Here is a 17,199-nt window from a genome sequence, read left to right on the forward strand (position 1 = left end):
AGCGCTTGTATTCTGCGTGGTTTCTACCCGACGGCCTCGGTCGGCCAATCAGAGCAGCCCGGTTGTATTTTTAAATGATGTTGCCATCCAGCAGCACGAAGATCCGCCTCAGCCAGGAGCAGAAAGAAGCGATGAGATCAGTGGAGGATGTCAAAAGGTAAAAGCAAAATAATGAAGTATCCAGCAGGCTTGTTCCGTGCCTCGTTTTATGCCCCAGAAAGTTATTTAAAGCCTGAGTGAGCACTTTGAACTCGTGCATTAAATAATTAAGGTTTCAGTGGGAGCTGTTTATGCATATTTAATTGGCACATTTACATTTCCTCAGCAGGTTGTTCCCAGTTTTCTGCATTCCTTTTTATCTTCTGCCAAATCAAACTCCGACTTGAAATTGTTTCAGCATTTATATTCAACGGCAAGACGAGAATGAAGACCATCGGTTTTAAAATTTCAGGTCAGATTTTGGGGGTTTGAACATCAGGATGAGCTGCTGTTTTAAAGTGGACTAATGTTGGCTGCTTATCCTGACATCACACTTTATTAACCCTCTGATGCACAAGTGGGTCCTTTTGGACCCGGTGAGTTCATCTCTTTGCAATATCTTTGTAATTAAAAGTTTTCATCACTTCATATTCCAGGTGTTCCTCAACAAACATGTTATTGATATCATGCAATTAAAAATTTTAATTTACCTTTTACACATTTTAAGAAATGGCATGTTTTTAATATGTTTTAACTACTTTTCTTCCATAAGTGAGTCCAAAATGACCCGCATTCATTTCCTATGGAATTTAATGGGAATCTTTGTTTCTTACCAACTGTCTGTCAGGAACACATTTTATGTGAACCATACACAGAGTCCAAAGTGTTACTCCTGAATAATAATATCTTACACAGCAAGAACTTTTACACATAAATATTATCTTTATTTTTACCTCACAAATGTGTGTGTGTTGATCATCGGTGCTGTGACAGCATTATTGCCACGAATCAACATATTGGCCTTCTTTGAAGTTAGCTAATACTAGTTATCTAACCAAGCTAGTTAACATTACCACCTATACTTAATTGTCCATGTGTATTATTTATGTGTGTGTGTGTCAATATGTCAAGCATCAGAGGGTTAATCCAGTAACTGGACTAAAACATTGTTTGCTTAGCTTCTTTTTAAAATCGACCTGCCTCTTTGCACCTTTTGGTGGAGATGTTTTAGAAAGTCCTCTCAAGTTGAGGTAAAAATTAGGTTTTGATCCTTTTCTTCAGGCAAAATGTAATTTGAAACTGCTTGGACAAAGATTTTTCACAAATTAAGCTACAGACATTGTTTGAAAAGTTATAGATAAAAGGAAGAAAATGGAGAAATGTTTGTATTTCCAAACTCATTGTTTAAATTAAGTTCGATTCTAATTTGTTTATGTTTTAAAAGCCAATTTTTTTCTATATGTTTCTTTTTTGACATCTGGACTAACTTGGGTTACTTGTTTCACATCTTTTGGAGTTGTAAACAGTTTTAGAGAATAGCCTCAGGAACAAAGATTGGGAATAAATGTCCATCCTCTTTTTGCAGATCTCTAAAAGAAACTGAATCAATTTCCAGATAGTGTAGTGAGCATGTCTTGCTGATGAGTCAAAAGACATGCTGACCTCTTTAAAGTTTATCTTAAAATTTATAATAGCTACTCATGTTCTGAAACCTACTCTTGCACTTTAATCTATAAACTTTCCGTTCCTATTGCTTTTAGTCCTTAAAAAAATTGTAATTACCTTCTAGAGTCTTCTGTTTGCACTCTGAGGTCAAAAACAATTTAAATCAACATTTCCGGAAGTTTGTGAATCCAGTTTATTTAGAAAATGTACAACATCTTTTCTGACATCTTGTGTGCCCACAGCAGTGACAATAAATCTGTGCAGAGTTTCAAAATAACAAACCGTAAACAGGAGTGGAACCTCGTCACTGTAAAACAGGATTTATAAATGCCTTTAACTATTTAGGAGAAAAGGAATCTTCACATCTAATATTAAATAAACTATGATGAGGCACTGAAAACAAATGAACCAATCAGGTGCAGTGACGACCACTCAGAGGTCCCGCGCCGATAAAACGTAAAACGATCCTCTATAGTCTCTTCGCGTTAACACGCCGCCGCTCCTTTGGTCGGATAAACAGCAGAGACCTAGAGAGGGCGTCTGCTGATGAGCTCCAGAGTTCGGCTTGATTTGGGTGATGTGTCGCAGCAGAAGGCAAAGTGGTGGTTTGCCTCTCAGCAGAAAGAAGAGGAATGGGAGTCTGTGTTCACATTAAGAGGTGCTTTTATTTTTGAAAACTTGCACTGTGCACCCGGCAGTCAGGATAACCTGGTTCCAGTCGAACCTTCAGCGCTGGCTGCAGCTGTGTGACGAAAGCACTTGTAGTGAACGTGGCTGTGTGGGAGCGGGCGGCGTCACGCTGAGGGGGACGGATTGTCGGGGTCCGGGTCATAGTGGTACGTCGGCTGACAGTGACCGCTGCTGCTGTGTGGCTGCTGGTTGGTGCGGGGCTGGCTCTGGTGTTCCTGCTGGTGCGGGCCCTCGTACAGCTGGGCTCCTGGGTGGTTCTCCAGCGCCTGTCCCATCGCCGGCTGGTGAGGCTCGTTGGCCAGAGGGGGCAGCGTGTCCAGCTCGTCCACCTGCGGGCCAGGAGGGTGCATGACCACCAGCTGGTCCTGAGGGATGTCGGCTGCGGCCGCCGCCAGGTTGGTGGTGGACTTTGACTTGACGCACTGGAAGTCCACGTGGCGACTCTTCCCTTCCTCTTTCTCCCAGGACATGCGGATGAAGGGACGCTGCACGTAGTTGTAGATGACCTCGGGGCGACCCCCGGGACGTCGCTTCACCTTCTCCTTATACGTTGGGTATCCTGGTGAGGAATGAAGCAAAGTTAAATCAACTGCTGCAGAGGTTCAACATGTTGAAAAAATTCTATACACCAGTTGAACTTCTTGGATTTTCCTCCACTTGGTCCTGCCCCAAGTGGAGGAGTTTAAGTATCTCAGGGTCTTGTTCACAAATGACAGAAAAAAAGGGCTGGTGGAGACGGCTTGTTGAGCTGTCTGCAAGTGATGTGAGCGTTGTGCCGGTCTGTCGGCTTAACGTTCATCTACGTTTCTGCCCTCATCTATGGTCACTAGCCGTGTTGGCGACCGACAGAACGAGAACATAAATACAAGCAGGTGAAATGAGTTTGAATACAGCCAGCAGCCACAGCTGATGGTTTAGATCAAAACATAGTCTGATAGATCTAGCGTTTTTGCAAGACTTGAGAAATGTATTGAATTTTGTATGGAATACTGACCAATGTGCATTACTGTTAATGGCACATCCCAACTAACTTTTAGCTATTATTATATTGATATTCATCTGGAGGAAAGATAAAAATAGCAGTGATCCGTTTGGTCATCCGAGGTTTAAGTACTAATAAAACAATCTAGACTTTGAAGAACATGTTCAGCTACAGATGGTGCACAGTGATCTCCACCAGTAGTACACTATTAGTTTAAAAGTCATTAACTATACCAAAACAGTGATTTCAGAAAAATGTTTTCCCATAAAAGTAAATTACCTTCGATTCCCAGGCGGATTTTTTTCAGTCCTCTGTCCTTCAGCACAGATTTGGCCACGTCTCTGTTCTCGATGTATTTGAAGAAACGATAGAGTTTGGTGCTGTAGATAACTGTAGAGAGAATGGACGACATTATTAAATCAGCAGGATTTAACACTCATCACTTTAAAGTACAGAGCTAAAACTTCAAAATGTGTCACTTGATGTGTCTGTGACTGCATAGATTAAACATAAAAACAGCAATGGCATTTCTTTATTTGTTGGGGAGTAATCTCAGCAGCAGGTCAATCTCTGCTGGTAGGACATGCCTTTAACTGTGCTGCTCAATGCTGGAGCTGAAATACAAACATCAGATTTAGTTTTAGTACTTAAGGGCAAATTATCTGTGGCACTCTGATCTTTTTTCCCCCCACATTCCTTAGTCCCATAGCTTGGAACACAGGCTAATGCAAGCACCGACTAAATTTACAGGCAATACATCCAAATATTAAAATTTCCTTTAGTAAAAATAAAATCTGCATCAATCTTTTCTTCAAACCAAACACAGTCCGACGGTGATTGCTCTGTTCCCTGAAGCATAAAAGGAAGGCAATCATATGATAGGAACCGGTTTGCTGACACTCTACTTAATTTTAGAACTTGTTCTTTAGACCCATTGTGTTTTTACACATTCCATTTTATTTTCAAGAAAGCATTTTGTAATATCTTTATGTTTAGTATCGATTCATATCTGACAGGTTTTTTTTTTGACAGCAGAAAGCTCTCATGTCACAGTAACCTGGTTTTCTCCTCCTCATCATGTCTTCTGCAATTAGAGTGTGACCTCTAACAAATCCTTCTGACAGCCGGCAGTAACAATATGGCGGCTATATCTTACTCTGAGAGTACTCCTCTCCCATCTGAGGTGGGTACTCCTCATCCCAGTCCACCACGTCGTCGTCGGTCAGCACCACCACGTGGCACTCCCTCTCCCCGCTCTGGGCGCTGGCGACCATCAGCGGCAGCACCATCTCCTCCAGGTAACACTCGAACTGACGCCGCGCTCCGTCGTTGGACAGCTCGTGCATCAGGGCGCCTGGGCGGAGCAAAGCCACGTTTATTAGATTATCCTTTAACGAGCAGCTAAAATACACCCACAGGATCACATTACATCAAACTGTGTGAACGTAATATGACTGCATCTTTTAGGGTTTCTTTTTTGTTAAATATATTTGTTTATATTTAGAAAAGTAGGATTTTTTTTTTTGTTTCATTTGGGTCTGTTTTGTGTGCATTCCTGTTTATTTAAAAGTACTGCTTGGATGTTTTCCTGTAGTCATTTAGGACTTCTGTGAAGACTTTAGCAGAAGCATTGGTAGAAACTAAACACTTTGGACTTTGAAGCAAAAGTAACTGATGCAACTTTCGAGAAATAAAAAACATTCAAAAATTCATTTGTTTTTTAGTGCCATTAAAAAAAACATAAGATGATGATCAGCAATAAGGATGAAAATTTGGTTACATCATAATATTATTTTTATGATTGATATATAAACAGATTTACAGACAATCGCTCTGAGAAAAAAACAGAACAGCAAGCCAATCAAATATCATTCTGTTGAAGTTCTTGCACATCCTTATTTTGACTGTTTAAGTGACTTGAAACTATAAATTATCCATGTTCCCAAAAAAAGGCTTTCTGGACAAGACAACTTATATGTATATTTATGTAGTTGGAAAAACAAATATACCAGAAGCAATTTGACAAAAAATAATTTACTGACCATAAAATAGCAGCAGTTTAAAGAAAGTGCTGCTTTAAACTACTGTTTGTCATTAAAAGACAGTTACATCTTGTCTGTTAATGAAGAGACATTATATAACTAACCTTTCTAACTGTTTATAAAGCGCTTCCTAATGTTTCACGAGTTCAATCTAAGCACCAGCTGTGATTTAAGGTTCACTGTAAAAACAAACAAAAAAATCCACTGTTAGAAAATCTTCAGAGAGGATCTGCCAACCACCGGAACCTTCTGGAAGGATTGCAGTTTTGACCCAAATAAAATCTGCTTGAATGTGACTGTGTCCATTTTAACATTCAGAACATCCTGTCTTTTTTCCTTTTTCTTTCTACTTCTACATTTCCTTGTAAGCATTGAATATCTTTAAAAAACAAAAGCAGAAGTTTTCTGAGAAAGTCTCAGTGTGAATATTCAGATCAGAAACTGATGTCAATAACATAGAGTATGATCACACTGCACAACCAAAACTAATTTTAAAAATATTCTCTATTGGGGATGGATTGCTTTGCTTTTTTTTTTTTTTTTGGCCCACATAAGCAGTAAATCTCACAGCTAATCATGGCCTACTTAGAGGCGCAAACAGCAGCAGAGCGCTGAAGCTGCTCCTCCCACGTACTCGCACACAAACAAGCGCCACTGACGAGCACGTTCTCAACCAAAATATCCCACCAACATCTCCATGTACATGTGGGATGCTGCAGCTGCAGCAAATGTGCATGCAAGCAGACAGCAATTAAGCAAACACAGATTTGTTTTGACTTTTCATTTTCTGTTCTGCATGCTCATCTTTGATACTTTAAGATCAATCAGCTTTTTTTTGCCCAACTTTGTACACACAAGCAAGGAATTTCACACGTTCACAACATCAGACACTAAATATAGACATAGAAATATAAATCTCATAGTAAATTCATGATTAATCTCATGATATCCGGGTCAGACACAGAAAATCAAACAAGTTCTATTTTAACCCAGGGATACGACAACTACAAAAGGATCAAGAGACTCACCGAAGTCTGCGCACGGACAAAAACAGAAACTACATTACCCTGCAGCGTTACACACACAACGAAATATCTGAGCAGGATGAGGAGTTGGTGTACTCACTGAGATCTCTGCACTTGATGGTGCTGTAGTTGAAGGAGATGCAGAGGTAGTCACATGCCTCTCTGAGCTCAGGAATGGAAACGCCGTCAGGGCAGCGGATTATCCCCGACTTGTAGTAATCCTGCCATTTTCACCAGCGCAAGCATGCGCACGGAGAAATAATGACACACAGTGAGGAGAACGGTCATGCGTGCACTCGAGCAGAGGAGGGAAAACAAGACGCCATTATTAATGCTGCCTCGCAGAGAGAGAAGAGGACGGAGGGAGAGATAAGAGGGGGGGATGGAGAGCAAGTGATAAAAAAAGCAACGTCACAGAGAGAGGAGGGCTAAAGAGAGCAAAAAAGGGGGGGGGGATGATGAAAGCAAAAGCTGCTGATGTCACTATGCCCTTCCTGCTCCCAGTGAGAATCTCCCAGGAGTTTCTACTGATGGAAACCAGAGGGGACGCTCCGGGCAAACAGGACACAAAGCTCTGGCACAACCCACTTCCTGCTCTGCCTCACTCACTTGAATGTGCCTCATGATTTTCCTTAAAGTCTAAAGACTCACAGCTAAGCCAAATACTTACATATATCATACAAAAAACAAACCTTGCCCCTCAGCATCTGACAACAAATTGGACAAAACCTTTTTAGAGGATCACTGAATTTACTTCTGTCCGCTAAATGCCAAAATAATTACAGAAGATAAATATTATTTTTTCGTTTCTGCCTCTCATATGCTGAGATGATCAGCCTTTAAACAATTTCTGAAGTTGGGACAAGGTCATGGCTTTGTATGATTCTGCTACGTTCAACACCTCAAACACGGCATCTGTGTGTGGCATCATGGGAAAAAAAAGGAAAGGAAATCAATGTCTTTGTTTCTCCATGTCACCGCAGGACACAATCCATGTGCATATGTGTCTACCATTACTAACAGCTCTGTTAGCATTCTCCATTTGTTGAAGGAGAACCTGTTTAGCAACATGAAGCAGGCTGTAGGGTTGTTGAAATAATCAATCTGAAGTCTGAAGTTGTCATATGCTGAAATGACCAGCCTTTAAATAATTTCTGAAGTTGGGACAAAGTCACAGCTTTGTAAGATATAGTCAATACCAAAAATGTAATTATTAAAAAATACTCATTCCTATTTGCCCATGCTGGACAAAAACTGTATATTTTCAGCACTTGTCCTCAGCTCCATCTCAGACTGTACGACCGCGTCGCAGGGTCATACAGTTGCAGGGTTGAATAATTCAACTTCACCAGAATTTGAATTCTGGTAAAACACATGGTTTGTGTCGTACTGAGGTATACTAATGTGAGAGAGATGAGTGAATCTTAAATCAAATGTGCAACCAGAAATGATTGAGGACAAACTTTTCTTTTTAAGTGGCTTTCTATTTTTTGTCTCTTTGTGATGCATTTTTTTGACAGATGTGTTCTATGTTCATTCATAACGATGGACATGAACCAATTAGCTTTGTTTGCTGCTGCAGCCGCAAGAAAAAGACACCAGGAAGACCAGACAAAAATAGTATATTTGGGACAGAAAGAAGAAACAATACTAACCATTTGAAAATATTCGGTAGATTGGATGACGCCTTTGTGGAAGGCATGTATCTAATTACATTTGGACTAAAACTAACATACAGTCAGTCACAAATTCTGGTAGTAGTGTTAAGATCTGGGGATGCTTTGCTGCTTCAGGAATGGATTACTTGCTTACTGATGAAACCATCAGATTCATACAAGCTAGCTCTAATCCTAAAAAGCAGAATTCATGGTTTCATCAGCTACAGCAAGTCATCCAGTCCTAAAGCTGCAAAGCAGACCCAGGTCTTAGCACTACTTCCACCAAGAGTGCTTAAGGTAACAAACTGATGGCTACGGTTAGAGCTAACCCTAACCCTGTGGTTATCCCTAATCCTAACTCCAACCCTAGTGTTAGTCCCAACATTAATGCTAGCAAGAGAAGGTCTGATGCACACCAAGACTTCTGGTCCACTTCTGTTTGTTTGAAAGGGACAAAATTAAGGTCTTGGAGTTACTCACATCTAACTGTGATGCCTTGGCAAATGTGCTCAAAACCCCTCCAATATGGCTGAATTAAAACAATGCTACAAACAAAATAATACATTTTCATTTCTGGGCAGCAAAAGTAACAGAGATATTGCCACTTATCGTAAATACTAGATGGTTGTTGCCAAAGGTGGCACAATCAGTTATTAGGTTTACAGGACAATTCATTTTCAACATAGGACCAGACTGATATGGACTTTTTTTTCCCCTGAAAAAAGGATTTAAGAAAATAATTTTTTTTAAACTCGCATTAAACTTGCACTGAATATGTGCTCTGGGTATCTCTGTATGTTAAGATTTGTTTTCTGGAATTAGAAATGACCACTTCACTTAATTCATCTGATACTTTTTGGCAAAAGAAAAAAAAAGTCATGGTACTTCAAAAGAAGTGAACAGCTATTGCAGACTGCATGTTTTCAGATATTATTTCCAAGAAAAGTAGATCGTCTTGCAGCCAGTTCCCAACCAGATCTTCCTACAAGTCTAAAATTAGACATTTCTGTGAATAAACTATGAAAAATAAATAATCTGATCTATCAACAGTTACATAAGTCCATCTCTAAGAGGCTTTTAACACAAAATATATTTTTATACTGACCATTATAAAAGAAAGAAGTGATGCTGGGTAGAAGGAATGAACGGATGTACGGAGAGATATAATGTACGTGAATAAAACATCAGAGGCTATCCAGCAGAATGAGCTGGAACTCATTTCCCCCCCCAGGGAGAATAAGAAAATACATAAAAGTTGGGATATCTTCAGGTTAACTGGAGCAAGAAAAGGGACAAAGGCAGGAAATAAAGACAACTGGACAGAGGGAGAAGGAGACGGGTTAATGGGAAAGAAAACATGATGGAAGAAAGGAACACAGTAGAGGACAAGAAAGAAAGGAAAGTGAGGAAACGCAGGAGAAAAGTGGAAAACAGAAAGTAAGGCAGAAAAAGCAGAACATTCTGTATAAAATCTCACCAGGATGGCGCGGAACACAGTGGAGCTGATGCCATCAGCCACCTCAAACTCCCCTTTCTCATTGGGCCGAGTGAAATTGTTGTCCCGACAGGAACCAAACATCCTGAAAGCACAGAGCTGATTCAAATAGAGTACGAGCTTCGTTCATAAAACACCAATATGAGGGAAAAAAAAAATCGGAATGAAATCTCTCTCATTCATATACTCAGAAAAGACAACTAAATACTAAGATTTTTAAATATGATGAGCTCAAATTGACAATTACCAAACAAAAGAAATAAAAGTGTGCTTGTATTGCATTTCTTAATTGAGCATCATCTATGTTTAGCAACCCTTTTCCGACTTCACTCATCACACAGATTATTGCATTCGTCTTGTGGTCATCACCTGCCCAGCATGGTGTTGGGTTGAGCTATAAAGATAGCAGGATCCACCACAAATCTTGTATTGTCCACAATGAGCGTGACTCTCTCCCCTGGTCGCAGCCCACTTCGATGCTCTTTGCCACCAAGGTCATACACGATCATGTCGCAGGATCCTGGGCCTAAAATTTTGGCGTGGTGGTCTACCCCAGAGCGGCCTAGGGGCCGTGGTATGTGAGCCCCAATCAGAGCTCCTCCTATATGTGGATAAGAATGAGAAACTCTGGGAGGACGTGGGCTGGATGATCTGGAGGAGGATCCTCCGTCACCGCGTTCGCGATCTGTGGGAGGAAAACGGATCGATAATGATGGAAAAGCCACTTATTATTAAGTATTCTAGGGTATTTCAGGGTTTTTGTTTCCTTTTTACCATGTTGTCGTGTTGGAGAAGTAATATTCCTGATGCATGGCGTCAGCTGGCTCTCCCCTCTCTCGTGCGACGAGTCCCGTGAGCGATCACTGGAGCGTCGTCGCTGTTCCCTATAATGTTCTGCTCCTCCCAATCCCCGTTCCCGGGATCCACCGGCAGCCCCGCTGATCCCCCCGCCGCTGGCACCGGCCCCGTACAGACTCATGGTCCTGACCTGATGGCACTGCAACCGGCGGCGGCAGTCCGACCCAGACAAACCACACTGCTCACTTGTGGGGAGAAAGAGTACACAAACAGAAGATCCCTGTTAGAGCTGAATGACACTGAAAAAAAATCTTGCAATATTAGTAAATAGTGCGATGAAACTGTCAGTTTAAAATTGTTTCTAGCTCTCAGACTTAAACACTAGGTTGTTTTTACGCTATGATTGGTCACTATACGCACAGCTTCACAAATCACAAGTGGAGCTTGTTCTACAATGATTTGTGTCCAAATACTCTCAGTTATTTTATTCAAGGTGGCTCACTGCACATGCAGTATCCTCTCTATAGTTATTCTGAAATATTTTGTTGTGCAAAACCATCATTCTAAAGACAAATCATTTAGAGAAAGAGAAACAAGCTAAAATGGACACAAAATCCTCACATAATGGAGGCTGAAAATGTCAATTTGCAAAATACCATCACCAAAAAATGTCAATGTGAGCACAGTTAAAAATTGATTGAATGACTAAACAGTGCAGCTCCAATTTAACACAGCATGTCCAACAAATGCAATTTGTATACAATTACCATTTTAATACAATATTTGTTACATTTACCAGATGTTAGTTTGTAATCTGTCGTCTCATAGTAAAACCAAACATGTCGCTATTAAACAGCAACCGTACAAGGAGGTGTACTCTGATGCAAAACATTTATATAATCATCTTGTTATAATAAACTACTTTCCTGCGTTTGTGCTAATTAGTGTATCCTGTTCAGCATCTGTGCAACAGTGTAGCTGACAATTTAATCAGCAGCACAGGGCTTTTACAGCAGAAACACATTCAGGTCTCAGTAATGAAGAGACGCTGGCTCTCATGGGAAGAGCTGCAATGAAATATGATGACTATCTACTGGAAAACCGGAGAGACGACAAATGGACACAGCGTGAGGTGTGGGGCATAATGAACCAGAACTCTCCTACTTTACTTGTGAATAGCTTTGTATTAAATAAACGGACCTTTGTAATTACCAAAATATCACGCATTATGCGCAGTAAAAAATAGAACTTCTCAACATGCAAGATGTTCAGTAGCTGCATAAGAAACAGAAGTTTGCTTCAACTTTAGCCATTGTCAGGTGTTTCTCAACAAACGAGACTATTCTTTAAACATTAGTTTTAGTAATTCACTTCCAAAAGTGAAACACAAAAATAAACAAAGTGATATTTTTCAAGCACTCATTTATGTTAAATTTGAGCTTTATTGGCAATAAGCGCTTTTTCATTAGCGCTTATAGCAAAGGAAAAGTTCAAATTTAGGTAAAAATCTGAATACAACATGAGACCAAAACATGGGCTTTTAATCCCAGAAATGTTAAGTTATGTCTGATGATCTAATCGATATTGAGATTGTAGATTTAACAGTAGTCAAAAGACGTTAGCTGTTTATAGAGTGCTATATGCAAGCATATTAATACAAAGTTTAGTGGAAGGAAGAAATTGTGGCAGGATAATCATAGTGTGGAGTGGTTAGGAACACACTGGCTGCTCTGTGGCAGAATGGGGGTGAATTTATCAATTTCTCAACTGCAAACAACAAAAATAATGTGTTTTCACAAAGAAATCCAAAGCAAAATTTGTCACATTATGGAATCATACATCATCTATCTTGCTGTACAACAGAGAAGGAAAATCTGAGAGAGAAAAAAAATTATCACCAAGTTCATATACTGTAGAGTACATGGATGCAGTAAATTTGGGGGGTTTATTTATTAACCACAATCACTAAAATTACCAGAAATAAATGCTTTAAAGTTATCAGTAGGTTAAAATTTGTTTGTTTGTTTGTTAATAATTTATTATATAAAAGAAATATTTTCATGTTATTCCAACTAATTAAGCAGCGCCTGAATGTTTCAACTGAGCCGGAAAGGCTAGTTAAGTAACAGAAAAATGCTTCCCGGATATTATGGAATTTCTAATTGCGCTGGATGGCTGGGATGCTGCTGCTGCGAGGACCATCTGAGCGCTGGATACCAGATTGATCGAGGGGCTAATTGGTTAACTGTCTGGGTGAGCAGACGCAGACAACAGTAACAGGAAAAACTGTGATGAAGCAAGATCAGCAAGCTGATCACAAAATAAAAGCCCCACAATTCGTCGTAGAGACAACGCGCCGCTGCTATGCAGTCCAAGACACAGAGTTTTATTCGCTTCACCACATTCCTTTTCAGTGCTTTAGACAAAATAAGCCACAAATACTACTGTAGGACATTTTTTTAAAAAAATGTCCAACGTCATGGTGCCATAATTCTACTCACAATGGCAGCATTTAATCTTGGGCAAGAGAAAAAAAAAACAAGATAGTGCGTTCTTTTTCGGCTTGTCCTTGAAGACAAGGGTAAACATGAAAAAGAAAATGGAAAGATTGAGCACAAAAACATGTAGGCACCTCAGCGTGTGCTATAATCCATACAGGTAAAGCCTCTGAAAGGAGAATAATAATGAAAAGTGCACCTTTTCTTGCGTCATTTTTATCACTGACACAGAGAAGTGATAGAATGTGATGATGTACATGATGACTTCTAAATTATGAATGCATTTTTATCCTAAATTGAGGCAAACCAAACATGAGGATCTTGCAGTTAGGACCAGCAGGACGGAGGAAACAAAGGAACCGAAGAGGCAGTTTTCCACAGAGGGCATGCAGATCTTCTCATCTTTCACACAGCATTGTGTGTCTCCAGCAGCCAAGATTTCAAACGGCCAGAATGAAAAAGACATATCTTATTTCTAATTTTCTACTGCTGGGTAAAATTAAAAAAAAAGATGTGACAGTTTTGGTTCTCTTAGTTTTCTTTTTCAAAAAGGTTAGGTCAGGTGCTTTAAAAGGCAATGCATTGAGGTAGAGCAAGTTCACACACTTATCTAAAGACAGAACATCTTAGACAAAGATGTAAAGCGCCCAGGCAGTCTATTAAAAGCATAAGGGTGAGAGTCATGAGGGTTGAGGGTCCAATCAATTATTTAGGGGCTGCTGACACTGACACAGCAATCGGCAAAGGCAAAGAGGCTGCTCTGTGGCAGAATGGGGGTGAATTTATCAATTTCTCAACTGCAAATGACAACAAAAATAATGTATTTTCACAAAGAGATCCAAAGCTAATTTTGTCACATTATGGAATCATCCATCATCTATCTTGCTGTACAACAGAGAAAGCAAGAGAGTCCCGTGGAGGATGGGATTCGGGTCGCTGGCTCTCCATCGGTCGCTCCTGTAGTTATTCACAAACAAAGAGCCGTCCGCTAACAGCTGGCAACACATCCTGCAATGACAGAGCTAAATAATAATAATAATAATAATTTTTTTTTTTTTTTAACTCCGTGCTTTGAAAAAAGCGTGCACGTACCGGTCGTTTTCACCGGGCCACGAAAAGACAAAGCAGCAGGGAACAAGCTGCGGGATGACAGCGGCACAAAAGCCTTGCGCTCCTCCGAACAAAGCGGGCTTGCCAGCAGTTTCAGCATCCTCGCTCATTACTTTCCAACTTCATCCGCATCGTTTAGAGCGGACAGGTCGGACTTTAACTGGCTGGTAACAATACACCGGCTTGATCGGAAAACGCTTGAAATAGGTCTGCGAGGCGAAGGAGACGCTCCGGCTGGTCAATCAGAGTCACCGTAGGGACCCGAAACTGTGAATGGCCGCGTGCTAGACTGAATCAGAACGATGCTGCCTTCACGGACTCTTTGTAAAGTGCCGCTTCGGAGTCTTCTGTGTCTTCCTGGGGCGGTTTATTGCAGCTGCGTGTAAATATTGATTAATCGAACGAGGTATGGGGAAGGTCAGCATAAATTATGAGCTATGTTGTATGTGAAAGTATTTAAATAATCGTAAAGAGGTAGCCGATAAATTCCTATATATAAGAAAAGTGTCATGATAAAGGACTAAAATGCTGCACAAATATACAATAAAAAACTGACATGTAGAACCACTTTAGCTAAATCAGTGCTTAGAGAGCTAAGAGGGCATGAGGTACTATTGCTTGACAACAAAAATAATGAATTAGCCACATTGCACTGAGTATAATAGCTATACTCATGTTATAGCTGTTCATGTTCAATAAAACTGCACTTTCCTAGACTAAACTTTCCAGAGAATTTACGCCTTTATGTACATTAACAAATACACAATAGAAAGGTTCACTCTGAGTTTATAGAAGATTTTGATAAAACTTCAATTTTCAAAGCAAATGAGGAAAGAAAAGATACGAAAAGAAGAAAGGATGAGAGAGGGCAAAAAATAAAATGACAAGGAAGCACACATTTGTCCTATATGCATGATTGTGTAAATATGTATCCATGTGCACATGCATAATTGCACACACAAGGACAAAATGCCAGTAATTTGGTCACTTTGTAAAAGGTTTCATAATTGCAAGATTTCCCACAAAAAAAGGCAGCATTATTGTTAAAGTTAGCACATTTAACAGGGTCACAGAAAGCATAGCTATATCTGACAAATAAATTCACATGTATTATTATTAGTCCAGTTCTTGCCCGTCATAATTTGAAAATAATGTATTATTTCTCAAACAGAGCTGCATGCTAGATAGGAGGTTAGCACAAATCTCGGCATGGATCCTCCGTGTATAGAGATTGCATGCTCTCCATATGCACTTGTGGATTCTCTCCCGGTATTCCGACTTCCTCCCACAATCCAATAACATGACTAATAGTTTAATCCAAGGATTCTCAAATCCAGGCCTCGATGATTCCACCAAGTCCACCAAGCATGAATCAAATGGTTGAATTTCCCCATTATTACCTAGTTCTCCCAATGACCTCATTATTTGAAGAGAAATTGAAAGGGAGTTCAAGCAAAGACATACCTAAAAGTTGGAGGCCCTAGACGTCTGGATTTGAAGAACCCTGGATTAATCCTAGCTGCCCTTAGGTATGAGTGAGTGTGTGTGTGCATGGTTATTTGTTCTGTTGTCTCCATGTTGCTCTGTAATGGATTGGTGACCTGTCCAGTGTCTATCCCCATGCAGTCATCTTGTCAAATGACTGCTGAAGATAGCCTAAATGGATAAGTGAATATGGGCAATGGATGGATGAATTTCCTTAACCTTTAATATCTAACAAACCAAATAGGTAAGCAATTCTAAAGTTAAACATTATTTAAGCAGTTGGTTGCTACAGCAGCCCATTACAAAAACAAACTACTTACTCTAATTTCTCTTGGACAGATCGATAAAATGCTCACAGTAACACACTTTAACAGTCACAAAATAGTTTGTTGTTTTAATTAAAAACATGCTCTAAAATATCTAAACAATTAATTCTGGTATTACACAAACAACTTTTTTTGGCCCATATTAAGCAGTGTTTGTATAGATTGGCAGGTTTCAAACTTATGTTGTCCTCCACTTGCATATTTTTCAAACTTTTCCAAGTGCACTAGGTAAAACATGCTATATATGATCAAGCGTAAGGGCTAGAAACAGGAAAAGCTCAAAGACAACCTTTCAAAAGTCACAAAGAATCATTTCTATGACTTTTGCAAAACATCAAGAAACGAAGAGTCTGTCAAAGGATTTAGTCTGAAAAAGCCAGAAATAGAGGCTTTTCATTAAAGTGATCAACTTAAAAAAAAGACAGTGAATATTACCAAAACAAAAATTACAACCTGAACTGAAATCTGAATTTTTTTTTTTTTTTTGCCATCATCTCATATTTCCTTGCCAATAGATGATACAATGTGTTTTCGAACTTGGATGGTCTAAAATATTTTTGTCTTATCTATTTTCGTTAAAACGATGAGCTCTGACATTTTATCTGGGAAAGTAACTCGCTTTTATAGCTGCTTCTAAATATGAAGCAGCACATTGAGGAAAAAAAATATTAATACATTTTGATCTGTCCTTTTTGACTTTTCCTTCACCTTTTAACTGTATATCCGCTTTAACGCTAACATGCCTGGATCCCTTTTATGCGTAAACTTGTCCAATAGAAAACAATGTAGGCGTTCTTTCGCTGAATGTAAATTTATCATGAGAGTAAAATAAAAGAAAAAATACTTCGCCTCAAATTTTGCACAAACCTTACAGCAGATAAGAGGATCTTTGTGTTATTTTGCTAGCTTAAAATAGCGCTAAGCTTCCATTCACAACCGTTAGGCTGCTAACGTTAGCTAGCTGCTACTATGAAGAAGACTTAAAAACATCCTTTATTTACCTTCTGCAGTTACATTCCAGTTTGACGTATCTACTGGCTACTTAAACAGCTAAATAATCCATCAGTTCAAATGCGGAGAAGACAAAAATTCCAGGGTTTTCCTCTGAAAATCGTCGCCTACACCAACTACTACTTGCTAGTAGATTTGTTTTGGTGTGAAATTCACGTTTAAGATATCGCGAGAAATTCGTTTAGTCTCGGTAAGGCACTCCTTTTCAGTTGCTTGGCTCTTGTTCTTTTTTTTTTTGCCTCTAATTCAACTAATAAATTAATAAAATAAAATTGACAAACAAACAAAGCACGATTTTTTTAAAATTTATTTTACCTCTCCCATATCACTATAGACTCATCTTTTAGACACAACATTGTGCTTTACAATGGCATTGTTATAGTATATAAAAATACAAAATTTTTATTTTTTTTAAGTACAGCTTATCAGGCTATC

General features: G+C 39.4%; 1 protein-coding gene across 2 annotated transcripts; it reads right to left on the bottom strand.

Moving 5' to 3' along the window:
- Positions 1 to 1,819: 1,819 nt before the first annotated feature.
- LOC114160296 (BTB/POZ domain-containing protein 10-like) lies at positions 1,820 to 16,935 on the bottom strand. 2 transcript variants are annotated; one of them, XM_028042846.1, is made up of 8 exons: positions 16,755 to 16,935; positions 10,311 to 10,579; positions 9,906 to 10,221; positions 9,519 to 9,621; positions 6,484 to 6,604; positions 4,473 to 4,670; positions 3,596 to 3,706; positions 1,820 to 2,893 (listed from the first exon to the last, which is right to left on the bottom strand). In XM_028042846.1, exons 2-8 carry the CDS (start codon positions 10,513 to 10,515, stop codon positions 2,439 to 2,441), a joined length of 1,509 nt encoding a protein of 502 aa, XP_027898647.1. In that variant the 5' UTR covers positions 10,516 to 10,579; positions 16,755 to 16,935; the 3' UTR covers positions 1,820 to 2,438. The 2 variants fall into 2 exon arrangements, with proteins under 2 accessions (XP_027898647.1, XP_027898639.1); XM_028042838.1 differs by lacking the exon at positions 16,755 to 16,935 and adding an exon at positions 13,925 to 14,214.
- Positions 16,936 to 17,199: the final 264 nt, after the last annotated feature.

This window comes from Xiphophorus couchianus, chromosome 2 (genome assembly GCF_001444195.1).
Source record: "Xiphophorus couchianus chromosome 2, X_couchianus-1.0, whole genome shotgun sequence".
NCBI lineage: Eukaryota > Metazoa > Chordata > Actinopteri > Cyprinodontiformes > Poeciliidae > Xiphophorus > Xiphophorus couchianus.